This window comes from Sciurus vulgaris, assembly GCF_902686455.1.
Source record: "Sciurus vulgaris genome assembly, chromosome: 3".
NCBI lineage: Eukaryota > Metazoa > Chordata > Mammalia > Rodentia > Sciuridae > Sciurus > Sciurus vulgaris.
This window is the reverse complement of record NC_136463.1, coordinates 36,850,078-36,877,194: the sequence shown is the minus strand read 5'-3', so window position 1 is coordinate 36,877,194 and position 27,117 is coordinate 36,850,078. Positions and strand designations below refer to the sequence as shown.

The following is a 27,117-nucleotide window of genomic DNA, read 5'->3' as shown; positions in this document are numbered from 1 at the left end:
TTGTCTAGCATGTGTGAGGCATTGGATTTGATCCTCGTACCACATATAAGTAAAATAAAGGTATTGTGTCTATCTACAACTAAAAATATATAAAAAAAGAAGTAAAAAAATTAAAGGAAGAGTGAAAGAACAATAGAGATTACCTGTTAGTTGAAGAAAAGAGAAGGGTAAAGAAAAAAATATATATAAAAAGTAAAAATAAAAAAAAATAAAAATATAAAACAAAGCTAAAATATACTAATCAAACCCCACAGTCCTTAAAAAACTGATCCATGAAAAATATCTGGCTTCAAAAATGCCAGAAATGAGAAAAAAAAATATGAGTATGTATAAATGTCCATGTGCCATTAAGGTCATAATTAAACTGGAGGGGGGGGAAATAAAAAAGAAGGAAAAAAAACTCCAAAATAATAAAGAGGGAGAGAAAAAAAATCTTGATGAAAAGTTAAAGAATTCTTTCCATTGGAGTTCAAATGATTATCCGCTTCCCAGCAGTTTTAGGTGGGGTTCTCTGGAGTGTGATGCTTCATCCTCTGAATTGCTGGAGGGTGAGAGGTAATATCGTAGGTGGTATTCCTGGAGCCAGGGTGTAGGCTTAGGTGGGCTCCAGGCTCTTCTCTGCATGTCAGTTGTCTGGAGATTTTAAATCAGTATACCTCCAGGCCCAGTAATTTTACCCTGGAAGATTGTGCCTTAGGGATCTCCCATGGGTTTCACTCTTGAGGTGGAGTAGCCAATTCTCAGTCCCCTATGTCACTGGTGGACCCTATGTCTCCTGGTCTTGGGTTCAGTTTCCAAACTCAGTATCTCCCGCCCCCGCCCTCTGAATTTTCAGCCAGATGAGTCTTTCCCAACCTGTGTGGCAAGCAGCCAAATTTGAGGGGGGGAGGGTAGAGCCAGGTTAGTTTCCATGACCAAGTGTCCCCTGTGTAAACCTCTCTCCATGTTTGATTTTCTCCTGGTCACTTAAGCACAATCTCTATTGTGCAGTTTACTGGGCCTGTATTTCAGGCCAAACTCAGGTTTGCCAGGAATCAGCTCCCTCAGCTGTCCCCGCTGCACCATGGCTCTAAAATGGTTCTTCCTTGTCCTCTGCATGCTGCCTGGCTAGATGGCAGCTTCTTTCCTGCACAAGGACCTTGTGCAACATGCCTTTCAGTTTGGTTGGGCAGTGTCCTTGATCTCTAATCACTTCCTACCCAGGCATGCCTCAGATCTCCAAAAAATGTGGGTTCCTTTAATTCCCTTATCCCTTCACTTTGCTCCCAGAGAAACTGCTCTGGCTGGTGCTTTTGACCTGGCTATGGCAGCAGCTGTGCCACTGGGGCTTTCTTCCTTATTTTATTAAATCCAGCCACCTAAGTTCCTGATCCGCTTTGAATGTCCAGTTTAAAATTCCAATGAAGTCCCTACCCTGCCTTTTTTTTTTTTTTTTTAATGCATCCATATAATTTCTTTCATGACATATCTGGGCTCATTTACTTTTTTAAACAAAGGCCTGGGGTCTAAGACCAGTTAAAATATTTTTTAAAAAGTATTTTTTAGTTGTTGATGGACCTTTTATTTAATTAATTAATTAATTTATATGCGGTACTGAGAATCAAACCCAGTGCCTCATGCATGCTAGGCAAGTTCTCTCTACCACTGAGCCACAATCCCAGCCCCAGTTAAAATATTTTTAATTTTTTCAGTTGATTTCTTAATGTTGCCCTTTGGAAAGAGCTGCATTTTCTTTTTCTCTTTTAACAAATGTCTATGACTCAATATTTAATTATATAGGTTAAAATAAAAGCACAACCTCCTAGTTATTTATCAGAAGGAAATGAGTAAGGAATTGCATGGGGAACAGATTGATAGGTTTTCAGAATTTAACCTGAATATAGAATTTAGGACTCAATTTATGGCATATATGATTATTCAGAATTTTAAAAGGTTTTAGGTAAGGATAATTATTTTTGTTTGGCCAGTCTGTTCTACAACTATAGATTCATTTAGATGAAAATGTTCAGTGGTTTCTTGTTGATACTTGTCTTCCATATTCTTGATAGTTTTAATATTTTTTCTTTTTTGAAATCCATTTTAAATATTTTGGTTTTGGTTGATAAAAAGTTTTCATTTTAGGAAATGAAACTTTGGTTTTGAAATTCAGCTTTAAATACTTAACAATTATCTTCACTGGAATGAATTTTAAATATAAATTCCATTTCTTTCGGTATTACAATGTATAAAAACGAGGACTTCCCCACTTCTAAAATAGCAGTAACTTCCCTTATGGGTCAGTTTAACAGTAGACAACAGATTATTCAGATAGGAAAATTTCAACACATGCTTGGTAACCCACTGTAAAATAAGTTACTTAGTTAAACAAAATATAAAATATATTAAATACATATTGCAATATGTACATATGGACAGGAACACTTGCTTGGGCACAGTTCAGAGGCTTTTAAACAATTGTTTAATAATTTCTGTTTTCCCTACAACCTGTGGTGTTTGCTAGAAGTAGATTCAGTTACATTTTAAACTTGACCCCCAAAATTTCTTCTGAGAACTTTCTGTGCTCTAAACAATCAGCCTTATCTTTAATGAGAAGTCATAGTTCTGTGTTTAAATGTCAGACAGAAACCTTTGAAAATGTTAATCCATTTGAGCTGTGTAGAAATCACATGGAGGATGTATTATGCAAATTTCTTGTGGCACTGTTTTCTACACTATTTGTGTGGTGTGTAATAGAGTAGAAAGTAACAACTTGTTTCATGTCTCTCTATTTTAGTATGACACATTATAGGGCATGCATACTGATTATTTTATGGAAAGTTTTCTCATCAGCTAGTCCATGAGGAAAATTAAGTTTGTCTTGCTATGCCCCATTGAAATCTGTAAGGCTTTTCAAAAGAGAAAACAGAGAACAAAAGGACATGTCGGGCGTGTACACAACTGTGTTTATTGGCAGGAAATGTGCTGATTCTTTTATGAATGTGTGAATTTATGAAAACACTTTTTAAAAAGAATTATCTTTTTCTATTATTCATTGAATGAGAAGCATTTTTCCTGATTTATAGAAGTTTTGTTCTGCTGAATTTTGTTCAGCTGTCTATAAACTGAGCTTTCACAGCCTTTTTTTCTGCCTATGGGAGGATTTTTGATGGAAGAATCTCTTCGTTGTGATATTGTATGGATAATACCAGTGAAGTGATCAGAATTCCAGTATTTAGTTAGCTGTAGCCCTAATGAGGGCTAGATTGAAGTTGACAAGTTGTTTTTTTTTCCCTGTTAATTTAGGGGAAATGCTAGATTTTGTTCATTATTAATTCATTCCTTTAACAGAAGAACTGGATTAACTTGGGGGAGGGGGAACACTAAGAAAATAATTTTTGCATCGTCTTAATTTCGAAGATTGAAGTTCAGACTTCTACAAATTCTCCACCATCTCCAGTTGTTCCCTTTTATCTACATTTGTGTAATTTCCACCATAATTATGATACAGCAACATTTCTATCACCCTGAAAAGTTCATAATGTCATTTTATACCTTCTGTTTGTGTCCTATTTTGATAGTTTTGTGATTGTTAGCATTTTATAGAGAAGGAATCATATGGTGTTTAACTTTTATATAGGTATACTCTCCCCCCACTCACTATGGTTTTGAGATTAATTTATGTTGTATGGATAAATTATTACTTTTAATTACAGAATACTATTCCCTTGGATCAATATTTTAAGGTTCATCTGTTAACATTTGTTTCTCATTTGTTGTTATTAATAATAAAATACTTAATGATATATGGGTCAAGATATGTTAACTTTTTAAAAGTAACAGGTAATCTTCAGAGTTATCGTGGACTTCTGAATCCTTGACGTTAATGCATGAGAGTATCACTCACTTTGCATTCTTGTCTATACTTTGTATTACCAGTTTTTAAAATTTGACTAATTCTTGTGGTATTCCTTAGAGATTCTAATTTGCATTTCCCTGATACTTAGTTATTTGAATATTTTATGTGCTTAGTAACTACCTGTATATCTTATTTGATGAAATACTTTTTCAAATATCATAACCACTTTAAGGGTTTAATACATAAATATTGATTTTATAGGTATTCTTTTTATATTTTAGATACAAACCTTTTGTCAGATGTGTATTTTGGAAATTTTCCTTACAATGTGCCTTTTCATATATCTGTCTGTTACAAATAAAATTATGAAGTTTGATGAACTTTGTTATATTTGTTGTATATATATTTTCATGTGTTCTCTATCCTATTTAAGAAGTAGGTTGCCTTAAAGTCAAGAATCACATGATTATTTTGATAGATGCAGAAAAAGCATTTGATAAAATACAGCATCCCTTCATGCTCAAAACACTAGAAAAATTAGGGATAGTGGGAACATTCCTTAACATTGTAAAGGCTATCTACGCTAAACCCATGGCCAATATCATGCTAAATAGTGAAAAACTGAAAGCATTCCCCCTAAAAACTGGAACAAGGCAGGGATGCCCTCTTTCACCACTTCTATTCAACATTGTCCTTGAAACTCTAGCCAGAGCAATTAGACGGACCAAAGAAATGAAAGGGATATGAATAGGAAAAGAAGAACTCAAACTGTCCCTATTTGCTGATGACATGATTATATATTTAGAGGAATCCAGAAATTCCACCAGAAAACTTTTAGAACTCGTAAGTGAATTCAGTAAAGTAGCAGGATATAAGATTAATGCTCATAAATCCAATGCATTTTTATACATAAGTGTTGAATCTTCAGAAAGAGAAGTTAGGAAAACAACCCCATTCACAATAGCCTCAAAAAAAACAAAAAAACAAAAAAACAAAACCTTGGGAATCAGTCTAACGAAAGAGGTGAAAGACCTCTACAACGAGAACTACAGAACACTAAAGAAAGAAATTAAAGAAAACTTTAGAAGATGGAAAGATCTTCCATGTTCTTGGATAGGCAGAACTAATATTGTTAAAATGGCCATACTACCAAAAGTGCTATACAGATTCAATGCAATTCCAATTAAAATCCCAATGATGTACCTTACAGAAATAGAGCAAGTAATCATGAAATTCATCTAGAAGAGTAAGAAACCCAGAATCATTAAAGCAATCCTTAGCAGGAAGAGTGAAGCAGGGGTTATCGCAATACCAGAACTTCAACTCTACTACAAAGCAATAGTAATAAAAACGGCATGGTATTGGTACCAAAATAGACAGGTAGATCAGTGGTATAGGATAGAGGACACAGACACAAACCCAAATAGAATTTTCTCACACTAGACAAAGGTGCCAAAAATGTGCAATGGAGAAAAGAGAGCCTCTTCAATAAATGGTGCTGGGAAAACTGGAAATCCATATGCAACAGAATGAAACTAAACCCCTATCTCTCACCCTGCACAAAACTCAACTCAAAATGGATCAAGGACCTCAAAATCAGACCAGAGACCCTTCATCTTATAGAATAAAAAGCAGGTCCAAATATTCAACATTTCGGCCTAGGATCAGACTTCCTTACCAGGACTCCCATAGCACAAGAAATAAAAGCAAGAATCAATAACTGGGATAGATTCAAACTAAAAAGCTTTCTCTCAGCAAAGGAAACTATCAGCAACGTGAAGAGAACCTACAGAGTGGGAGAAAATCTTTGCCACTCATACTTCAGATAGAGCACTAATTTCCAGAATCTATAAAGAACTCAAAAAAGTCTACACCAAGAACACAAATAATCCAATCAACAGATGGGCTAAGGAAATGAACAGGAAATGAGCACACTTCACAGAAGAAGATCTACAAGCAATCAACAAATATATGAAAAAATGTTCAAATCTCTAGTAATAAGAGAAATGCAAATAAAACTACCCTAAGATTCCATCTCACTCCAGTTAGAATGGCGATTATCAAGAACACAAGCAACAATAGGTGTTGGCGAGGATGTGGGGGAAAAAGTACACTCATACACTGCTGGTGGGGTTGCAAATTAGTGCAGCCACTCTGGAAAGCAGTATGGAGATTCCTCAGAAAGCTTGAAATGGATCCACCATATGACCCAGCTATCCCACTCCTCGGCCTGTACCCAAAGGACTTAAAAATCAGCGTACTATAGAGAGGCAGCCACATCAATGTTCATGGGTGCTCAATTCACAATAGCCAGATTGTGGAACCAACCTAGATGTCCTTCAATTGATGAATGGATAAAGAAACTGTGGTATGTGTATATATATATATATATATATATATATATACACACACACACACACACACAATGGAATATTAGCCATAAAGAATAATAAAATTATGGCATTTGCAGGCAAATGGATGAAATTGGAGAATATCATGCTAAGCGAGATGATCCAATCTCAAAAATCCAAAGGATGAATGATCTCGCTGATAAGCAGATGATGATACATAATGGGGGTGGGAGGGGGCAAGAATGGAGGAAGGAAGGACTGTATAGAGTGAAAAGAGGGGTGGGAGAGGTGGGGGGAAAGGAAAAAAAACAACAAAATGAATCAAACACCATTACCTGTGTAAATGTATGATTACACAAATGGTATGCTGTTACTCCATGTACAAACAGAGAAACACCATGTATCCCATTTGTTTACAATAAAAATAAATTAAAAAAAATAAAAAAGTAGGTTGCAGAGATTTTTTTTCCTGTTTCGTTCTAGACACTGTATAGTTTTGACTATTGTATTTTTAAATCTAGGATACATTTACAGTTAATTTTTATGCATAATATTACAGTTTTAGTACCATTTGATCAAAAGACTGTTTCAGTATTTTATTATGTTATGCCTTTGATGATAATAAATTGACCATGCAAATAAGAATTTATTTTAGGACTCTAGACTGTTTATTTGTTAAGGGATTTGTTTGTGTCATCTGAATATGTCATACTTTCTTCTTTATATTGTTTGTCTTTTATTTATTTTTTGACCTTTTTATTAGAGTTAGCACTTTTTAAATTTAATATTACCAGGCTTTAGTTTCATTATTTTTTCTCTTGCTTATTCATATATTATTTTATTGATTTTGTTTCTTTTTTATTAAATCCCTTTCTTTTTTTATTAAATCATTGGTTTTAACTTGCTCTTCTTTTTCTGCTCTTTTAAAATATTTTTAGATTAAATTAATTTTTAAACCAAACCAGAAGCTTTAACATTATATATATTAATAGGATAATGTGATGTCTTGATACATGTGTACATTGTGTAGTTTTTAAATAAGTTAAAACACATTTATCTCACCAAAGAATTTTCTCTCTTTTTAAAAATATTTCGTAGTTGTTGATAGACCTTTATTTATTTGTACATGGTGCTGAGGATCGAACCCAGTGCCTCACAAATGCTAGGCAAACGCTCTACCACCGAGCCACAACGCCAGCCTAACTTTTCTTTCTTTATGGTAAAACTTACAAAATACATTCTTTAAGTTATCTTAAATGTATGTTATCATCATCTATTGTCATCCTACTGTGCAGTAGCAAACCAGACTTCCTTCCTCCTATCTAATTGTAACTTAATACCTCTTATCCACCTTCTCCACACCCTTCCTTTTGCACTGCTCTCTCCAGCCTCTGATAACCACCATTTTTCTCTCAACTTCAATGAGATCAACTTTTCTAAATTCCACCAGTGAGTGAGAGCATTCTGTGTCTGAATTATTTCACTTAACCTAATGACCTCTAGTTCCATTCATGTTGTCATGAATGACAGGATTTTCTTATTTTTTTGTAGCTGAATAGTATTCCATTGTGTACATATACCATATTTTCTTTATCCATTAATCCATTGGTGGACACTTAGGTTATATACATTTCTTAGCTAGTTTGAATAGTGGTACAATTAATACAGGGAAATACACAAATCTTTTAGACATAATGATTTGTATCCGTGGGATTTGTACCAAGTGGCAGAATTACTGGATCATATGATAAATATTGTAAATTTTCTGATTAATCTTTATACTATTTTCCTAATGGCATTACTAATTTAGGTATCCATAAACATACAAGGTTTCCCTTTTGTCTACATCTTCACCAGCACTTGTTTTCTATAGTATTTTTGATAACCATTCTTACTGGGGTGAGGTAGTAGCTCACTGTTGTTTTTATTTTCATTTCTCTGTCAATTAGTGATGTGTGGAGTATTTTTCATATATCTATTGGCCTTTTGTATGTATATCTTATTTTGGGAAGGGAAGGGGAAATATCTATTTTGGTCTTTTATTTTTTTGGTACTGGGGCACTTTCCCACTGAGCCACATCCCTAGCCCTTTTTATATTTTATTTTGAGTCAGGTTCTCACTAAACTGCTTAGGGTCTTGTTAAATTGCTCAAACAAATGATCTTCTTGCCTCAAGGTACAGAGTAGTTGGGATTATAGGTGTGTGTCACCACAGATGGTGTCTAGTTTTTCTTAATTTACAAAAATACAGGTGACATTTTTATATTAACTTATCTGGTGACTTTGTTAAATACACATAATAATTATAATATTTTGTGTTTATTGAATAGGGCTATCTGTATATTTTTCTACTGATAGATTTGTATTATGGGTTTCATACAGTCAGGTTTTCAGCCAATAATGATAGCTTGTTTTCCTTGTAGTAATTGTTTTTCTTGACTTATGCATAGAACCTTCTCTACTACATTGAAGTGGTGATAATGATCTTTCTTATCTAGTTCCTTTTAGCATTTTACAGTTCTATGTGTTGTTCACTGAGGGTACCAGTTTTAATCTAGAACCCTTATCAGATTAAGGGAATATTTCTTATTGTGAATTTATTTTAAAATTGTAGCTATGGTTCTTCATCTATGAGGTAATCATATTTTTTTTCTTTCGTAGAGTATCAACTTGGTGAATAATAGATTTTTTCCTTTCCCTTAATTTTATACATTCTTAAATTTATAGGGATATAGTATGAGTGTGTTTTTATAAAAATTTTGAATCCATTAACTAGTAGCATGTTAATAAGGGATTTAATATTAGAAAAATATATTGTATGTTAATATTTCATGTTTTTATTTATTTATTTACTTGTTTATTTTTATTATTTATTTTTAAATTTTTTATGGTGCAGGAGATTAAAGCTAGGGCCTTACACATGCTAGGCAAGTACTATGGCAACCCTCCTTTTTAAAAATAATGACTTTTTTCCTTCTTTTAGCACAAGCCCACCTTATTGTTGTGTGGATCTATATTCACTTCGTACTGGAGAGATGGTCAAGTCTATTCAGTTTAAAACACCTATTTATGACCTCCACTGCAACAAGCGGTAAGCATTTTTTCATGTTTCTTATACAAGTGTATTCTACCTCCTGGGCATATAGAGAACTACCAATTCCATGACTTGAATCTTTTTTAAAATATTGAAGAAATATCTTCAAAATTATATCCTATAAAATACCTCCAAGATTCCTTGATTGAATATTTTCAGTCTTGAACCATGAGGGAATTGTGAATTCATTGCAGTGGGATTTAACCAGTATTTTATAAACACAGGGAAAAGGAGTAAAAAGTATATGAGAAATCATAGATATTCTGAGAAACCTTTTTATATGTATAATGTGTATGCTGTGTGTTTACTGGTTTATGATATGAACTGTAATTTTCCTGGGAGGTAAGAAATATTTTACAGTGCAGCTAAAACATACACTGGATTAGTTTTCTTCCTCCTTTATGATTTATTTTATTAAATTGGACTTATTCAAATCTAGGTTGAACTTCTACTTGACCTTTAGTGATAATGACAGATTATAACCACAGAATGTAAATGGAGAAGGGAACATAGTAATCTTTCATTACATAGTATTTTCCTTTTACACTTGAGAAAACTGAAGGATGAGGATGATGAATGCCTGGAACAAAGAGTGGATGCAAGATATAAATCTTGTCATCAAAAGCAAACATATGAAGAACAACAAATGAAATATTTCCTCATTTCAATACATTTAAGGGAAACCAGATTCTCAGATTAGATTTTAATGAGATGGTGCAAAAAGATGTACCTAACAAATACATAGTAAAGAAAATGTATGTTATCACTAATGATAGAACTATTTGAATTCAAGTTCAATAACATGAAAGAGGAAATAGAAGAAACAGTATACCAGGTTAAGGTAATTATCCCATGAAAAATGAAGTTAGTGAAAACAAAATCATGCAGAAGTATTAAACATTATTGAATGGGTAGTTTCAGCAGATAATATGTTGAACTCCCAAAATTATACCATGTGCCCTCTTAAGGTAATTTACATATTATTTAGCCAAAGAGGAACCTTAACACATTCTAAAAAGCAGTACAGAGAAGATTTTTAGATCAATTTCCTCATATTACAGATCTGTGGATATGCTTGAAGCCAGAGAAGATAGAAGCAAAAGACTCCTACAGTCTTCATTATTTGCTTAGTTTAAATTAAATAGGAAATCAAAACTGTAATTGTTTGTCTTTCAAAAATTAATAGTAAAATATATGTGTAGTGAAATTCTACAAGATAGATTTTTATTTTCCAGAGAAAAATATAGGTCACCTGTATTTGAGTTTATCCTTCTCCCAAATGCATATAGATCAGTACATGCAGGTATAACCTGTAGCTCATGCTTCATTTATAACTCTGCAAGAATGAAGAGTAAAACTTGAAATTTCAAACATGAGACCAATAGAATTTTTTCAAGAGCTAATGTAAGAGGTGATATGGCAGAGGGTGTGGAAGTTAGGACAGTATGATAAGAATTTGTGCAAAAGGGGCATAGGTAAACTTGAGGTTCGTTCCTGGAAGCAGAGGGTATTAGAATCATTAGAGATCTAGTACTTGAAATTGCTAAGGAGTCAATAGAGGTTGGGAAATGAAAAGGAACAGATGTGGCCATGAAAACTCCTCCTTATTGGGTAGTAGGCAATTAGTGTCTCTAAATAAATGAATATGATTAAGGGTAGGTCTTACTGAAACAGTTGATCACTCCCTGAGACGATTGGTCACTTCCCACATTACCAGTCTAAATGTACCATTTCCAAAGTTAGCAGTTATTACCAGCCTGTCTCACCAGTGTATTTTTGGTGTGCTGAAGAAGGTTTCTGATACGTGTCTTTTAAATTCACAGTCTTCAGATTGAGAGTAATTATATATGAGGGGCTTTGTTTAAGGATTGGCATCTGTAGATGGACCTGATGCAAAGGATGAGACTCCATGCTGCTGGGTGGGGGAAATAGAGTGTATGCTGCTTCTTTGTGGGAGGAATGTCAATAATGAAATGATTTAATAAATTTTGAAATAAAGCAGCAGTGATGGTATAAAATATTCTTAAATTCTTTGATAATCTACATTTCAGGCAGCAGGATTTAATTTCTCCAACCTAGAGTGTATGGTGAACCTAATAACTTAGTTAAAGTGACTACAATGAGGTGGAAGTGGTAAGCAGTTTCAGAGATCAGATCAAAAAATGCAGCAAGGCTTTCCTCTTTTTTTTTTTTTATTTGGATTAAGGTACAGGTCTAAGAAAGTGGTTTAATGGCAGAATAGACTAAATGTTGAATACTCTGACATAATAGACATGATTAAAATTTAAAATGAGAAGAGAAAAATATAGAGAAAGATAAAGTGTTGCAAATAGGAGTCAAATGGTAAGTACCAAACCAAATTAATATCCTCAGCAAGGAAAACAGGGGACACAATCCTCTCCCCTGTAAAAGTAAAGCATCCACATCAGGAAGGGGAGCTGAAACCAAATTTATCAATCATATTAGTAAATACAAGTAAATTTAAATCACCTGTAACAAAAATATTTTCAGATATGAAGTCAGCCAACCGAACAATTAATCTCCCTGATGTCCAGAGACATATTGTACCTAGTATATCTTTATGATCATAGTGAATGAAAATCTCAGTGAAGAAAGAAATAAGACCTTCCAGGTGGAGCAGTCGAAAGTATACAGGTTGAACAGGAGAAGTAAATGGAAAAACATTATCAAACTCCATTGATCTATGAAATGCAAAGATTTAATAAGACAGGGGTATGAGAAAAAGTATTTGAAAATTTTAAAAAATTACCCAAATTTTATGAAGAACAGAAATGTACATATTCATGATCTGTAGGAACACCAAGGAGGATGAATAAGAAGAAAACTGTGGGCACATTGTTGTGTAATGGATCAAAACTAAAAAGATGAAATAGAAAATGTGAAGAGTTTAGAGATTTAAAAAAAAGGACATTAAATATAGGAAACAGAAGAATGAATTTTTTTTTAACTTTTGGGATTGATTTTTATTTGGACTTTTAATAATAGTTAGAGCCACTCTGTCCTCAGGATAATCACATCAGGAAATATATCACTGAGATTGCCCAGAAAAGTCTGACCAGCTGAACAGAATGAGTATTCTGAATTTCAGTTCGGGGCACACAGAAGAATTAGGAGAACTCAAAAGAAAACTTCCACTTCACCTCTGCTACTTGTTACCCAGATAATCTCTCTTAGCATCATTTCTAAATGTGTATTCCATCTCAAGGAATTTGGATCCAAATCTTTTCATCACGACTCCACGTACCCACCCCGATTTCCCTAAATTGAGAGGTCTCCTTTCTCCCTTTTGTTTGACATGACATTGCTCTCTTCAAGTTTACATTAGTTCCCAGGCTCCAATATGGGTCAGTTTTCAGTTCTCACCGTACTGCCATGTGTTCAGGACTCATTAAATATTCATTAATTTGCTCCTCTATATCCAGCACTAATTTCATCCCTGTGTATTCATCAGTGATCACAATTTCTTCTTTTTATTTATTTTTATTTTTTAATTTTTTTAGGTATTCAAGCATACTTTATTTATTTTTCTTTTTTTATTGTAAACAAATGGGATACATGTTGTTTGTCTGTACATGGGTTAAAGACATACCATTTGTATAATCATAAATTTACATATGGTAATGTTGTTTGATTCATTCTATTATTTTTTCCCTTCCCCCCCACCCCTCCCACCCTTCTTTTCCCTCTAAACAGTCCTTTCTTCCTCCCATTCTTGTCCCCCTCCCTAACTCTAACCCTAACCCTAACCCTAACCCTAACACTAACACTAACTCCCCCCACCCTCCCCCTTATGTGTCATCATCCACTTATCAGCGAGATCATTCGTCCTTTAGTTTTTTGAGATTGGCTTATCTCACTTAGCATGATGGTCTCCAATTTCATCCATTTGCCTGCAAATGCCATAATTTTATCATTCTTTATGGCAGAGTAATATTCCATTGTATATATATACCACAATTTCTTTATCCACTCATCAATTGAAGGGCATCTAGGTTGGTTCCACAATCTGGCTATTGTGAATCGAGCAGCTGTGAACATTGATGTGGCTGTATCTCTGTAGTATGCTGATTTTAAGTCCTTTGGGTGTAGGCCAAGGAGTGGGATAGCTGGGTCAAATGGTGGTTCCATTCCAAGTTTTCTAAGGAATCTCCACACTGCTTTCCAGAGTGGCTGCACTAATTTGCAGTCCCACCAGCAATGTATGAGTGTACCTTTCTCCCCACATCCTCGCCAACACCTGTTGCTTGTATTTTTGATAATCGCCATTCTCATTGGGGTGAGATGGAATCTTAGGGTGGTTTTGATTTGCATTTCTCTTATTACTAGAGATGTTGAACATTTTTTCATATGTTTGTTGATTGCTTGTACATCTTCTGTGAAGTGTCTGCTCATTTCCTTAGCCCATTTGTCGATTGGATTATTTGTATTCTTGGAGTAGAGTTTTTTGAGTTCTTTATAGATTCTGGAGATTAGTGCTCTATCTGAAGTATGATTGGCAAAGATATTCTCCCACTCTGTAGGCTCTTTCTTCACATTACTGATAGTTTCCTTTGCTGAGAGAAAGCTTTTTAGTTTGAATCTATCCCAGTTATTGATTCTTGCTTTTATTTCTTGTGCTATGGGAGTCCTGTTGAGGAAGTCTGGTCCTAGGCCAACATGTTGAAGATCGGGACCTACTATTTCTTCTATAATCTGCAGAGTCTCTGGTCTGATTCCAAGGTCCTTAATCCATTTTGAGTTGAGTTTTGTGCAGGGTGAGAGATATGGGTTTAGTTTCATTCTGTTGCATATGGATTTCCAGTTTTCCCAGCACCATTTGTTGAAGAGGCTATCTTTTCTCCATTGCATATTTTTGGCCCCTTTGTCTAGTATGAGAAAGTTGTATTTATTTGGGTTTGTGTCCGTGTCCTCTATTCTGTACCATTGATCTACCTGTCTATTTTGGTACCAATACCATGCCGTCTTTGTTACTATTGCTTTGTAATAAAGTTGAAGTTCGGGTATTGCGATACCCCCTGCTTCATTTTTCCTGCGAAGGATTGCTTTAGCTATTCTGGGTTTCTTATTCTTCCAGATGAATTTCATGATTGCTTGCTCTATTTCTGTAAGGTACATCATTGGGATTTTAATTGGAATTGCGTTGAATCTGTATAGCACTTTTGGTAGTATGGCCATTTTGACAATATTAATTCTGCCTATCCAAGAACATGGGAGATCTTTCCATCTTCTAAGGTTTTCTTTAATTTCTTTCTTTAGTGTTCTGTAGTTCTCATTGTAGAGGTCTTTCACCTCTTTTGTGAGATTGATTCCCAAGTATTTTATTTTTTTCGATGCTATCGTGAATGGGGTAGTTTTCATAATTTCTCTTTCTGAGGATTCATCACTTATGTATAAAAATGCATTGGATTTATGAGCATTGATCTTGTAACCTGCGACTTTACTGAATTCACTTATGAGTTCTAAAAGTTATCTGGTGGAATTTCCTGGTTCCTCTAAGTATATAATCATATCATCCGCAAATAGGGATAGTTTGAGTTCTTCTTTTCCTATTCGTATTCCTTTAATTTCCTTGATCTGTCTAATTGCTCTGGCTAGAGTCTCAAGAATGATATTGAATAGGAGTGGTGAAAGAGGTCATCCCTGTCTTGTTCCAGTTTTTAGGGGGAATGCTTTCAGTTTTTCACCATTTAGAATGATATTAGCCATGGGCTTAGTATAGATGGCCTTTATAATGTTAAGGAATGTTCCCACTATCCCTATTTTTTCTAGTGTTTTGAGCATGAAGGGGTATTTTATCAAATGCTGTATTTTATCAAATGCTGTATTTTATCAAATGCTGTATTTTATCAAATGCTTTTTCTGCATCTATTGAAATAATCATGTGATTCTTGACTTTAAGTCTATTGATATGGTGAATTACATTTATTGATTTCCGGATGTTGAACCAACCTTGCATCCCTGGGATAAAACCCACTTGATTGTGGTGCACTATCTTTTTAATATATTTTTGTATGCGATTTGCTAAAATTTTATTGAGAATTTTTGCGTCAATGTTCATTAATGATATCCGTCTGAAATTTTCTTTCCTCGATTTGTCTCTGTCTGGTTTGGGTATCAGGGTAATATTGGCTTCATAGAATGAGTTTGGGAGGGTTCCCTCCTCTTCTATTTTATGGAGTACTTTGAGGAGTATTGGAATGAGCTCTTCTTTAAAGGTTTTGTAGAACTCGGCTGAGAACCCATCTGCTCCTGGACTTTTCTTTGTTGGTAGGCTTTTGATGACTTCTTCTATTTCATTACTTGAAATTGGTCTATTTAAATTGTGTATGTCCTCCTCATTCAGTTCAGGCAATTCATATGTCTCTAGAAACCTGCTGATGTCTTCGAAATTTTCTATTTTGTTGGAGTATAGATTTTCAAAATAGCTTCTAATTATGTTTTGTATTTCACTTGTGTCTGTTGTGATATTTCCTTGTTCATTCCGAATTTTTTGAGATTTGAGTTTTCTCTTGTCTTCTCTTTGTTAGTGTGGCTAAAAGTTTATCAATTTTGTTTATTTTTTCAAAGAACCAACTATTTATTTTGTCAGTTTTTTGTATTGTTTCTTTTGTTTCAATTTCGTTGATTTCAGCTCTGAGTTTAACTATTTCCTGTCTTCTACTACTTTTGGTGCTGGTCTGTTCTTCTTTTTCTAGGGCTTTGAGCTGTAGTGTTAGGTCATTTATTTGTTGAGTTTTACTTCTTTTATTAAATGCGCTCCATGAAATAAATTTCCCTCTAAGTACTGCTTTCATAGTGTCCCAGAGATTTTGATATGATGTTTCTTTGTTCTCATTTACCTCTAAGAATTTTTTAATTTCCTTCCTAATATCTTCTGTTATCCATTCATCATATAATAGCATATTGTTTAATCTCCAGATGCTGGAATAGTTTCTGTGTTTTACTCTTTCATTTATTTCTAACTTCAATCCATTATGATCTGATAGAATACATGGTAGTGTCTCTATCCTCTCGTATTTGCTAACATTAGCTTTGTGACATAATATATGGTCTATTTCAGAGAAAGATCCATGTGCTGACGAGAAGAAAGTGTATTCGGTCTTGGTTGGATGGTATATTCTATAAATGTCTGTTAAGTCTAAATTATTGATTGTGTTATTGAGATCTATGGTTTCTCTGTTCAATTTTTGTTTGGAAGATCTGTCCAGTGGTGAGAGAGGTGTGTTAAAATCACCTAGTATTATTGTGTTATGGTCTATTTGGTTTCTGAAATTGAGAAGGATTTGTCTGACATACATGGATGAGCCACTGTTTGGGGCATAGATGTTTATGATTGTTATGTCTTGCTGATTTATGGCTCCCTTAAGCAATATGTAATGTCCTTCTTTGTCCCTTCTGACTAACTTTGACTTGAAGTCCACATTATCTGAAATGAGGATGGATACCCCAGCTTTTTTGCTGAGTCCATGTGCATGGTATGTTTTTCCCCATCCTTTCACCTTTAGTCTATGGGTATCTCTTTCTATGAGGTGAGTCTGTTGCAGGCAACATATTGTTGGATCTTTCTTTTTGATCCAATCTGCCAGTCTATGTCTTTTGATTGATGAGTTCAGGCCATTAATATTCAGGGTTATTATTGAGATATGATTAGTATTCCCAGTCATTTGGTTCATTTTATTTATTTATTTATTTATTTTGACACGACTTGGTTCTTCCTTTATTTGACAATTCCTTTAGGATAGTTCCTCCCATTGCTGATTTGCTTCTTTGTTTTTCATCTCTTCCTCGTGGAATATTTTGCTGAGAATGTTCTGTAATGCTGGCTTTCTTTTTGTAAATTCTTTTAGCTTTTGTTTATCATGGAAGAATTTTATTTCATCATCAAATTTGAAGGTAAGTTTTGCTGGGTATAAGATTCTTGGTTGGCATCCATTTTCTTTCAGGGCTTGAAAAATGTTGTTCCAGGCCCTTCTAGCTTTTAGGGTCTGGATTGAAAAATCTGCTGATATCCGTATTGGTTTCCCCCTGAATGTAATTTGATTCCTCTCTCTTGCGGTCTTTAAAATTCTGTCTTTATTTTGTATGTTATGTATTTTCATTATAATGTGCCTTGGTGTGGGTCTGTTGTAATTTTGTATATTTGGAGTCCTATAAGCCTCTTGTACTTGATCTTCCATTTCATTCTTCAGATTTGGAAAATTTTCTGATAGTATTTCATTGAATAGATAGTTCATTCCTTTGGTCTGTTTCTCTAAGCCTTCCTCAATCCCAATAATTCTTAAATTTGGCCTTTTCATGATATCCCATAGTTCTTGGAGATTCTGTACATGATTTCTTACCATCTTCTCTGTTTGGTCCACTTTGTTTTCAAGGTTAAATATTTTGTCTTCCATATCTGAGGTTCTGTCTTCCAGGTGTTCTATCCTATTGCTTATGCTTTCTATGGAGTTCTTAATTTGGTTTATTGTTTCCTTCATTTCAAGGATTTCTGTTTGGTTTTTTTTCAGTATCTCTAACTCTTTATTGAAATGATCTTTTGCTTCCTGTATTTGCTCTTTTAACTGTCGATTGGTGTGATCATTCAGTGCCTGCATTTGCTCTTGCATCTTGTCATTTACTTCCCTGATCATTTTAATTATGTACATTCTGAACTCCCTTTCTGTCATTTCTTCTGCCATGCTGTCATTGGGTTTTATTGATGTAACATCTAGATTTGTTTGCAGCATTTTCTTTCCTTGTTTTCTCATATTGTTCAGGTATCAGTTGACTGCTGTGATATTGCAGATTTCCTCTATTGACTTATAATATCCCTGAAGATTTCTAGTATATCCCCTCTTAGCCTTCAGTAGCCTGAAGTCTTGGAGGAAGTTGATAATGTGGTGCTCCACAAGGAAGCTGACTCCCTAGGGGTGGTGGCCTTCCGGTGGGGTATATTCCCTGCTAGTGGGCAGAGGTACCTTCACTTGCTGACGAATGGTCATCCAAAGGGGAAGTAGGATGTGGGCTGATGCAAGGCCAGTTTGGGCCTGTGTCTCTGGTTTTACAGTCCTTTTGGGAGAACCTCACCCGGCAGGGAGGACTCACCCTGTGCGGAGGTCTTGCTGGTCAGTTCCCCTCCTAGAGGTTCCGTTCAATTCGCAACTACCGCCTGGTCTGGGCAGCCTTCTTCTGCAATGTTCCCACGGACCCGGACCTACCTCTTGGGCCTGGAAGCCTCGCCCTTCGCAGACGAATCTCGTTAGGCTGCCTCTCCTCAGAGAAGCTGCCTTCAGTCCTGGAGCCTTCGCTCCGCCCCTCAGTTTGTCTGTGCGGCTCTTCCACCAAGAAGCCGCCTAGGCCCTGGGACCCTGCTCTGCACTTAATCACCTGCTTATGCGGCCCCTCCTCTGAGCAGCCACCTGGAGCCCCTTACAGTCGCTCAGAGTCCCAGTGACCCGCCACACGCCTTTTCCTCCGGCAGCCACCTGGTGTTCCGCGCGGTCGCTCTAAGTCCAAGTGACCCACCACTCACCTCCTTCTTCACCAGGCAGTCACCCAGAGATCTGGTGCATTAGTCACGAGTCCCAGGAACTCACTGTGCACCTCCTCGTCCCGACTGCCACCCGTAGCCCTGGTGCAGTCACTTCGAGCCCAAGCACCCCGCCGCGCTCCTCCTCCTTCTCCAGACAACCCCCCTGTGTTTAGGAGCGCTTGCTCTGAGTCCAAACCACTCACCACGCTGCTCCACCGGATAGCCGCCTGGAGCCCTGGCGCAGCTGCTCCAAGTCCAAGTGACAAGCCGAGCCCGTATTTCTCCTCCTCCTCTGGGCAGCCCCCTGTGTTCAGGAGTGGTCGCTTTCAGTCCAAACAGCTCACCGCGCACCCTCTCCTTTGGGCAGCCTCCCAGAGCCCGGGTGAGTTGCGCCGAGTCCAAGCGCTGTGCTGAGCAGCCACCTCTCCGATGCTCCCAGTTGTCCGGGTTCACTGCTCCAGCGGGGGGAGGGGTGTCTCGCTGGGCAGCTCTACTTCACAAAGATCCCCGCGTTCGGGGCTACCGCCCCGTCCGGGACACCTCCCCAACGGGAGAGACTCACCCGGCTGCTTTTAGTTGGTCCCAAGTCTCTCAATATCTCTTCTTGAGTCCTGAGTCCTGGAGCAACACAAAACGCAGCCACCCTCTAGTCCGCCATCTTGAATCCCCCCCAATTTCTTCTTTTTAAATACAATGTCTTCATTAGGTTTTGGGGACATCATTCTCTTGGTTTTCTCTCTAACGTTACTGGATTCCTTTACCAATGGATACATGTTGGATTGCCATCATCTTTGAATCCCTCTTTTCAGTGCTATTTCTTCTTCAGAAGCTCTTATTTATTTTCATTTCTTTAATACAGTTGATTTTCAGATGATCTGTGATTTTCTATCTCTGCTCTGTGATGATGACCTCTGGATCCATGTCTCTGCTGTGTTTTCATATGTAGATGAACTCTCAAGTGTAACGATTCTGAGATGGGAAGATCATCAACCTACTCTTCCTGCCATTTTTTTCATTTTAATAAATGGTAAATACTCTGACAGTTGCTTCAGCCAAAATCCTTTGGGCCATTTAAAAATTTGTGGTCTATTTCACATGCCTTATAATCTACCCTTGTAAAGTATACAGTATTGGTGGTTATTTTGGTATGTTCAGCGTCTTGCATTTCCCATCAATAAACCTCCAACATCACATCCCCATCAGTATTTCATCTCCTGTTTACCTTTTCCCAGCATGTCTAAACACTGATCTATTTTATATTGCTGTGATTATGCCTGTTCTGGACATTTTATGAAAATGGAATACAATGTATGATCTTTCTGACTGATTTCCTTCATGTAGCGTATTGTTTTTCAGGTTCTTTCACAAGGAAAATGTATCAATACTTTGTTCCTTTCTGTGACTGAAATTTGCATGGATATACCACATTTTGTTATCAATTCACCAGTTGAACCTTTGAGTTGTTTCTACTTTCATGCTCTCAGGACCATAGTTGCGAATTTTCCTATATAGATTTTTAATTAAATATATTTTTTCATTTCTCTTGTGCTTATATCCAGCAGCGGAATTGCTGGGTAATGTGTTAAGTGTAAGTTTAACTATTTGAGGAACACCTAAGCTATTTTTTTTTATTGTAAACAAATGGGGTACAACTTGTTTCTGTTTGTACATGAAGTAGAAGAGTACCATTTGTCTAATCATACATTTACATAGGGTAATGATGTTTGATTCATTCTGTTGTTTTTCCCTTCCCCCCTCACCCCTCCCTCCCCTCTTTTCCCTCTATACAGTCCCTCCTTCCTCCATTCTTGTCTCCCTCCCAACCCCCATTAGGTATCATCATCCGCTTATCAGCGAGATCATTCGTCCTTCGGTTTTTTGAGATTGGCTTATCTCACTTAGCGTGATATTCTCCAATTTCATCCATTTGCCTGCAAATGCCATAATTTTATCATTCTTTATGGCTGAGTAATATTCCATTGTATATATACACCACAGTTTCTTTATCCATTCATCAATTGAAGGACATCTAGGTTGGTTCTACAATCTGGCTATTGTGAATTGAGCAGCTATGAACATTGATGTGACTGCATCACTGTAGTATGCTGATTTTAAGACCTTTGGGTATAGACCAAGGAGTGGGATAGCTGGGTCAAATGGTGGTTCCATTCCAAGTTTTCTAAGGAATCTCCACACTGCTTTCCAGAGTGGCTGCACTAATTTGCAACCCCACCAGCAATGTATGAGTGTACCTTTTCCCCACATCCTCTCCAACACCTATTGTTGCTTGTATTCTTGATAATCGCCATTCTAATTGGGGTGAGATGGAAAACAGATGCCAACCAAGAATCTTATACCCAGCAAAACAGCTAAGTTATTTTCCAACATGACTGTATCATTTTGCATTCCTACCAACAATGTGTGAGGATTTCAGTTTCTCTTCTTTCTCACCAACACTTACTATTATTTTTGGGTGATGCTGGGACTTGAACTCAGGACCTCGTAAATGCTAGGCAGATGCTCTTTGTTGTTTTTTATTGTAGCTATCTTAGTGGTTGTGAAGTAATATCTTTGTAGTTTTGTGATTCCTGAATGACTAATGATATTTAGCATCATTTCATGTGCTTATTGGCCGTTTGTTTTTGTTCCTTCCAGAAACATCTATTCTGGTTCTTTGCCCATTTTAAAATTTGGTTGTCTTTTTATTATTTTAAGTTGAGTAACAAGTCTGTGTACATTCTAGATATGTTCTTTATCAGATGCATTACTTGCCAACTTTTCTCCTATGTGGTGGGTTATCTGTTCACTTTCTTGATGGTGTCATTTCAGGCACCAAAGTTTTTAATATTTGGTTATGTCTAGTTCCATTTTTTTCCTTTGTTGCTTTTACTGTTGTTATCATATCTAAGAAACTATTGTCTAATCCAAGGTTACAAGCATTTACACTGGTGCTTTCCTCTGAGAATTTTGTAGATTTAGCTCTTAAATTTAGGTCTCTCTCTCTCTCTCTTTTTTTTTTTTTTTTTTTTGGTACTGAGTATTGAACCCAGAGGCACTTTACCTCTGAGCTACACCCTACACCCAACTTCTTAGTACATTTTTAAATTCTGTTTTTCTTACCTACCCTATTGCAGTTTGTGGAAAAACTCTGTTCAGCTCCATGTTCAATTGTTTTAATAATTTAATCATTTCTCACTACAACCATTGCTATCACTCTGGTCTAAATCACTATCTTTTACCCGGATCATTGTGATATTCTTCAAATTCTCTCCTTTCAAATTGTCACCTGCTTGCCCCCATACCGACCTGTTCTTATTATTGTGCCAGAATCTATCTTTTAAAACCTGTATTAGAATAGGTGCCAGAATATTCCATCTTTTGTTCTAAACTCTCCCTTGGTTTCCTTCCTGTGACCTACAAGAACATCTAGTATCTTTGCTTTTTTGCTGCCTCTCTGACTTCATCTCCTAAGATTTTTTTCCTTTTGCTTTTTGAGCTGTGTATCTGCTTTATTATTTCTTAAAATTGGCAAAAATATTGTTCTCTCCAGACCTTTAGACATTTTGGAATTTTACTTGTGATAAGATGGTATTTTAAATTTGTGTGTGTGTTGCTGGGGAATACATTATTCAGTGAATAATTTGAGAGCACTGAGACTCTTGGGGAGGATCAGGTCATTTATAAGTTAATAAAGCCACAGATCCTTGCCTATTTAAGAATACCGTGAGGGTGACATGTCTTAAATTGTTGGCATTAATAATTTAGTAGTATTTTTGGTTGAAATCAATTGTGTTTGCTTATGCAAAAATGAACAAATGCAGTGGAAAAATATGAAAAATCAACACTATATTTTTAGCATCAAAAGTTTAAAATTCTACAAATAAATTCAATGAAAGATGTGTAGTACCTGTAATCACAGAATTTTGAATTGGATAAGTTTAATATAATCTAAATAAACCAATAATAAAGACCACTTTTTATGGCATGAAAGGTTCATTATTTCAATATTATATCTTTGACCAAAATTATATTACTTGATGTTGATGAAAGAGAAATACACCAGTGCAATGGAATAGACTCCGGGATCACACACTTATAGCAACACCTAACTTGAGATAAAGGTGTCCCTTATCTCAGGTTTTTTCAATCAATTTTGTTCAGTTACTTGCATATTCTTATAGAACAACAACAGAAAGAAGTCTTAAATCCTATGCAACTATCATTTCTATATGAATTATAACTCAACATGAAAGGTAATACCACTTATTTATAGGCAAAATTTCAGTTAGAGATTCAATTTATGTTTAAAAGTTTCTTCAGGTTTTAACATTCTTTCTGGTACTAGTTCTGATAATTTGTTTCAAAAAAATTTTCTATTAGGTTGTAGTATTTATTGGAATAAAATGATAGTACTTATTATCAATTTAATGGCTGTGAAATATCTAGTGATATCAAATTTGTAAATGCTCTCTTTTCTTGATCCGTCTAGCTGACTATCTAGTTTTGTTTTTAGCTATGAGCTCCCCCCACCTCTGCCCCTAAGGAGTGAGGAGAAATACATGCTATTTATCATTGTAGGGAGTTCCTTTACTAGTTTGCTGACAGTTTTGACTTTTTTTGTAATTGGGTATTTTTTTTTGATAATTGGGTATTGAATTTAGCAAAGTCCTTATTAAGATGATTGTAAGTTTCATTTTCAGTCTGTTTAAAAGAGTAAATTATTTTGGTTGATTTCCTAATGTTAAAACCATCCTTGAATCTTTGGATGAACCTTTTGTTGTTATTATCTAAAATCCTTTTTGTATAGTTTTGGATTTTATTTTTGCATCTATAGTCATGAGGGTGGTTGATCTGTAATTTTCTTTTTCTTGTTGTGTTTCTTTGTTTTTCTTAGGGATCATTTGCATTAGATTTTTACTTTCTTCCTTACATCTTCTGAATTTCTATTATTGGGTGCACATACATTTATAATTATTATATTTTATTTTCTTGCTTTGTGATCTTTTCATCTTTATGAACTATCCTTTGTGACTTTGGATACTCCTGTTCTTAATGTTTATCATGTAATCATTTATCCATTCCAGCTCTTATGGTTACAATTTACATGGTATGTATTTTTCCATTTTATAGTTTTAAACTACTTATGTTCTTTTAATATTTTGGTCTTGACATATTTAACTTGATCATTATCCAGCCTGACAGTCATCTAATTTTAAATATTCCATGTGTATAAAAGAAATTATGAAGGACTGCAGATGTAGATTAGTAGTATAACAAATGTTTGGTATATGGGAGGCCCTTGTTTCTATCCCCAGCACAAAAACAAAAGCAAAAGGAAATTATGAGAAGAACAGAGATCAGTTTGCTGGTGTACACATACATATCCACACATTTATATACATAAATAAATATACACCCATGCCTCATTTGGTTCTGTTGGCTCTTAACAATAGTGAGTATTTTCTTTTCTGGGTTTCATTATTTGATATTTTTACGATGACCATTGTGTTTAAAGGATCATGGTAGATCTTGGTAAATAATATTTACATGTGAAAATGCCTTTTCTTTTACAAAGGTGTCGAGAGTGTTGTGCTGACTCTGTGTGTAAGTGACAAGGTTTTGGGCAATATTGTAGTGATAGAACAGAAATGCAGTTTACGATTGGGTATTCCTAAAATTTCCCATTATTTCCTTTACAGGGTTATTTTCTCTGCTCTTTGAATACACAAAGTGTACATATATACATAATATAGCAAATTATTATTAACAACAAACAGCTCACTAAAAATTAAAAAAGTTTTAAACAAACCCAGCTGAAAAAAATTACAAGGAATAACAGTTACTCATTAGAATGGTTCTGCATCACATGTTCTCTTTTAACATGTGAGCAAAATTAATGGAGCATGCATTTTTAATAATGCTTTTTTTCTATTTTTCCATTCAAGTATCAGCATCTGTTGTTTAGATTTACCTGTCCCCAGTTTGGAAAAATTAATGTTAAATATTTAGTAATAATTATAATAATTTATTAGATTTTTTGAAATAATTATTAAACTTGGTGGTTCCTATTAATAGCTTATGAGGAATAGTCATATTTTAGATGTATTTAGAAATTACATTTTGAAAATATATTTAAATCTAAATTATTTTCCTGGTTATTTATAAATCTTAGTAGCTGTGAAAAATACTATTTATACAAATTCTCATTGAATTTTAATATAGTGAGTCAATCAGAAATGACTTATTTACACCAAATGTAATTGTCTTAGATTTCTTTGTGTGTGAGTTATGTTGGTAATGCAGCAATCATTTTAAGTGATAGATTACATAAATCCATTTTATGTTTAATTCCATGACTCTGAAACATCAGTGAGAAAGCACTTTTAGTAAATAGCTAACAGTTTATTGATATTATGTATTCTTAATGGTGAGATATTTGATTTAAAATGAATGAAAAATAAAAGTTTATTAAGAGAAATTGTTTTTTAAGGTGGTACTTTTCCTTTTTTTTTGTAGTAACCTCTATATTATAAAAGATTTCATCATTTTTATTTTTAGATTTTAGAGGTAAATATTACTAGGCTAAATATTTATAAGAAATGTTTTATTTTGAATCTAGCTGATTTAACTTACTTATGATTCAATTCGTAGAATTTCACATTCACCTTTTTTTCCCCCCTAATTTTAGGATCCTCGTCGTAGTCTTGCAGGAGAAAATCGCTGCCTTTGATAGCTGTACTTTCACAAAAAAATTTTTTGTCACAAGTATGTACCAAATCATTTTATTTCCTGTCATATGCATTTGAGTTTATACTACTTACTTGATACAGTCAGCATACTAAATGTAATCATATCATCATTATTTCATCTGTTTTCAATTACAATCTGTGATTTTTGTGGATATCTTTATTCAGTAGAATAATTGTGTGATATGTAGTTTCATATTGGCAGCATGGTTTCATCATATTTTGTTCTTCATTGCCTCAGTTTCTCCTTAAATCCTTTCCTTGAAAAGTAGTGATTGATTTTACATAGTTGTTCATTTTTTGAGGTATTTGAGTATTTCAGCCTTTCTTCCTTTGCCCTACTCTCACAACCTCTAGAATTGTCTAAAAGTTCAGAAGTAAGCATAGAATTTAGTTCCAAACAATGTACTCAAACAGAATTAATATATTTTATATATTTTATATCATATGAAATTATGTGTATGAAATTTTATATTGCAAGGGAAGAAGTGGTGGCAGGGAGGAAGGGGAAGGGGGAGAGAGAGAGATCAATTTTAAGAAATTGGCTGATGGAGTTCTGGGGGCTGGCAAGTCTGAGCTTTGCAGGACTGGCTGGTGGGCTAGAAATTCCAGCAGAGCCAGTGTTGTCATCTTGAGTCCTGAAGCAGTCTGGGGGCAGAAGTTTTCATCTTTTTTTCCCCTGCAGTCTAGTACAACACTAGTTTTCCTCTTTGTCTTCTGTGTTTCAAACTCACAACTGACTATGAAAGTTTCAGCTGAATTTTACCAGAGTGTCCGATATGTATATCCTGCAGAAATAGTTTAATGGATCTCAGTTTTGAAATGACCAGGGAATCCCTATTATATTGGTTGAGCTTCTAAAATACCACATCTATTTACATGGATATTTACTGAATACTCTGTATCAAACACTTAATAGTAGATATTATCCTTGCCCTTTTTTTTTTTTTTTTTTTTTTTTGGGTATCCTTGCCTTTAAAAGCATTTTATTTGATGCACTTACCACATTATGTTCTACACATAACTACATACACCGTATACTATATGATACCCTATGTAAACAGTAATTCATTATAATACCTTGTTTAACATTTTGTTGACCATGGATAGGATACCTCATTTTCTCATGCTTTAATCTTTTTCTCTTAGACATGTACGTACTAATATATTACATCTTATTTATTATAATTAGAATAATTGGAGATATAGAACCACATACATTTCTGTACATTTTTTCTCATTAGGTGGGTTATAGATGAGTGAATCAGAATAGAGTAGAAATATTTCATTGAGATTCAGGTGCCAGGTTTTCCTGAGCATTTGTCCTTCCATTTTATCTGTAGTTTTTTGCTGTTCCTTGTTAATCAGAGATATGGGCATCAAGACTTCCAATGTTAGCTCTGTTGTGATTCCATTTTAACTTTATAACTTGTGTCTTATACTTGTAGCCTGTATGTTAGGCACATTGAGCCTATCTTTTGTTCTTATTGTTATTTTTGGTTTATTAACACATAAAAGTATCTTGTGCCCTCAAGTGAGTGTTATATTGGGAGGGGAGA

The 27,117-nt window shown here is 35.0% G+C and overlaps 1 protein-coding gene across 1 annotated transcript in view; it reads left to right on the top strand.

Annotated features, from left to right (window-relative positions):
- BCAS3 (BCAS3 microtubule associated cell migration factor) overlaps nt 1–27,117 on the top strand; it is a 568,797-nt gene that overhangs the window by 115,360 nt on the left and 426,320 nt on the right. Inside the window, 2 exon segments of the mRNA XM_079131371.1 lie at nt 9,170–9,277; nt 25,501–25,577. Of these exon segments, the coding sequence (XP_078987497.1) occupies nt 9,170–9,277; nt 25,501–25,577 (185 nt within the window).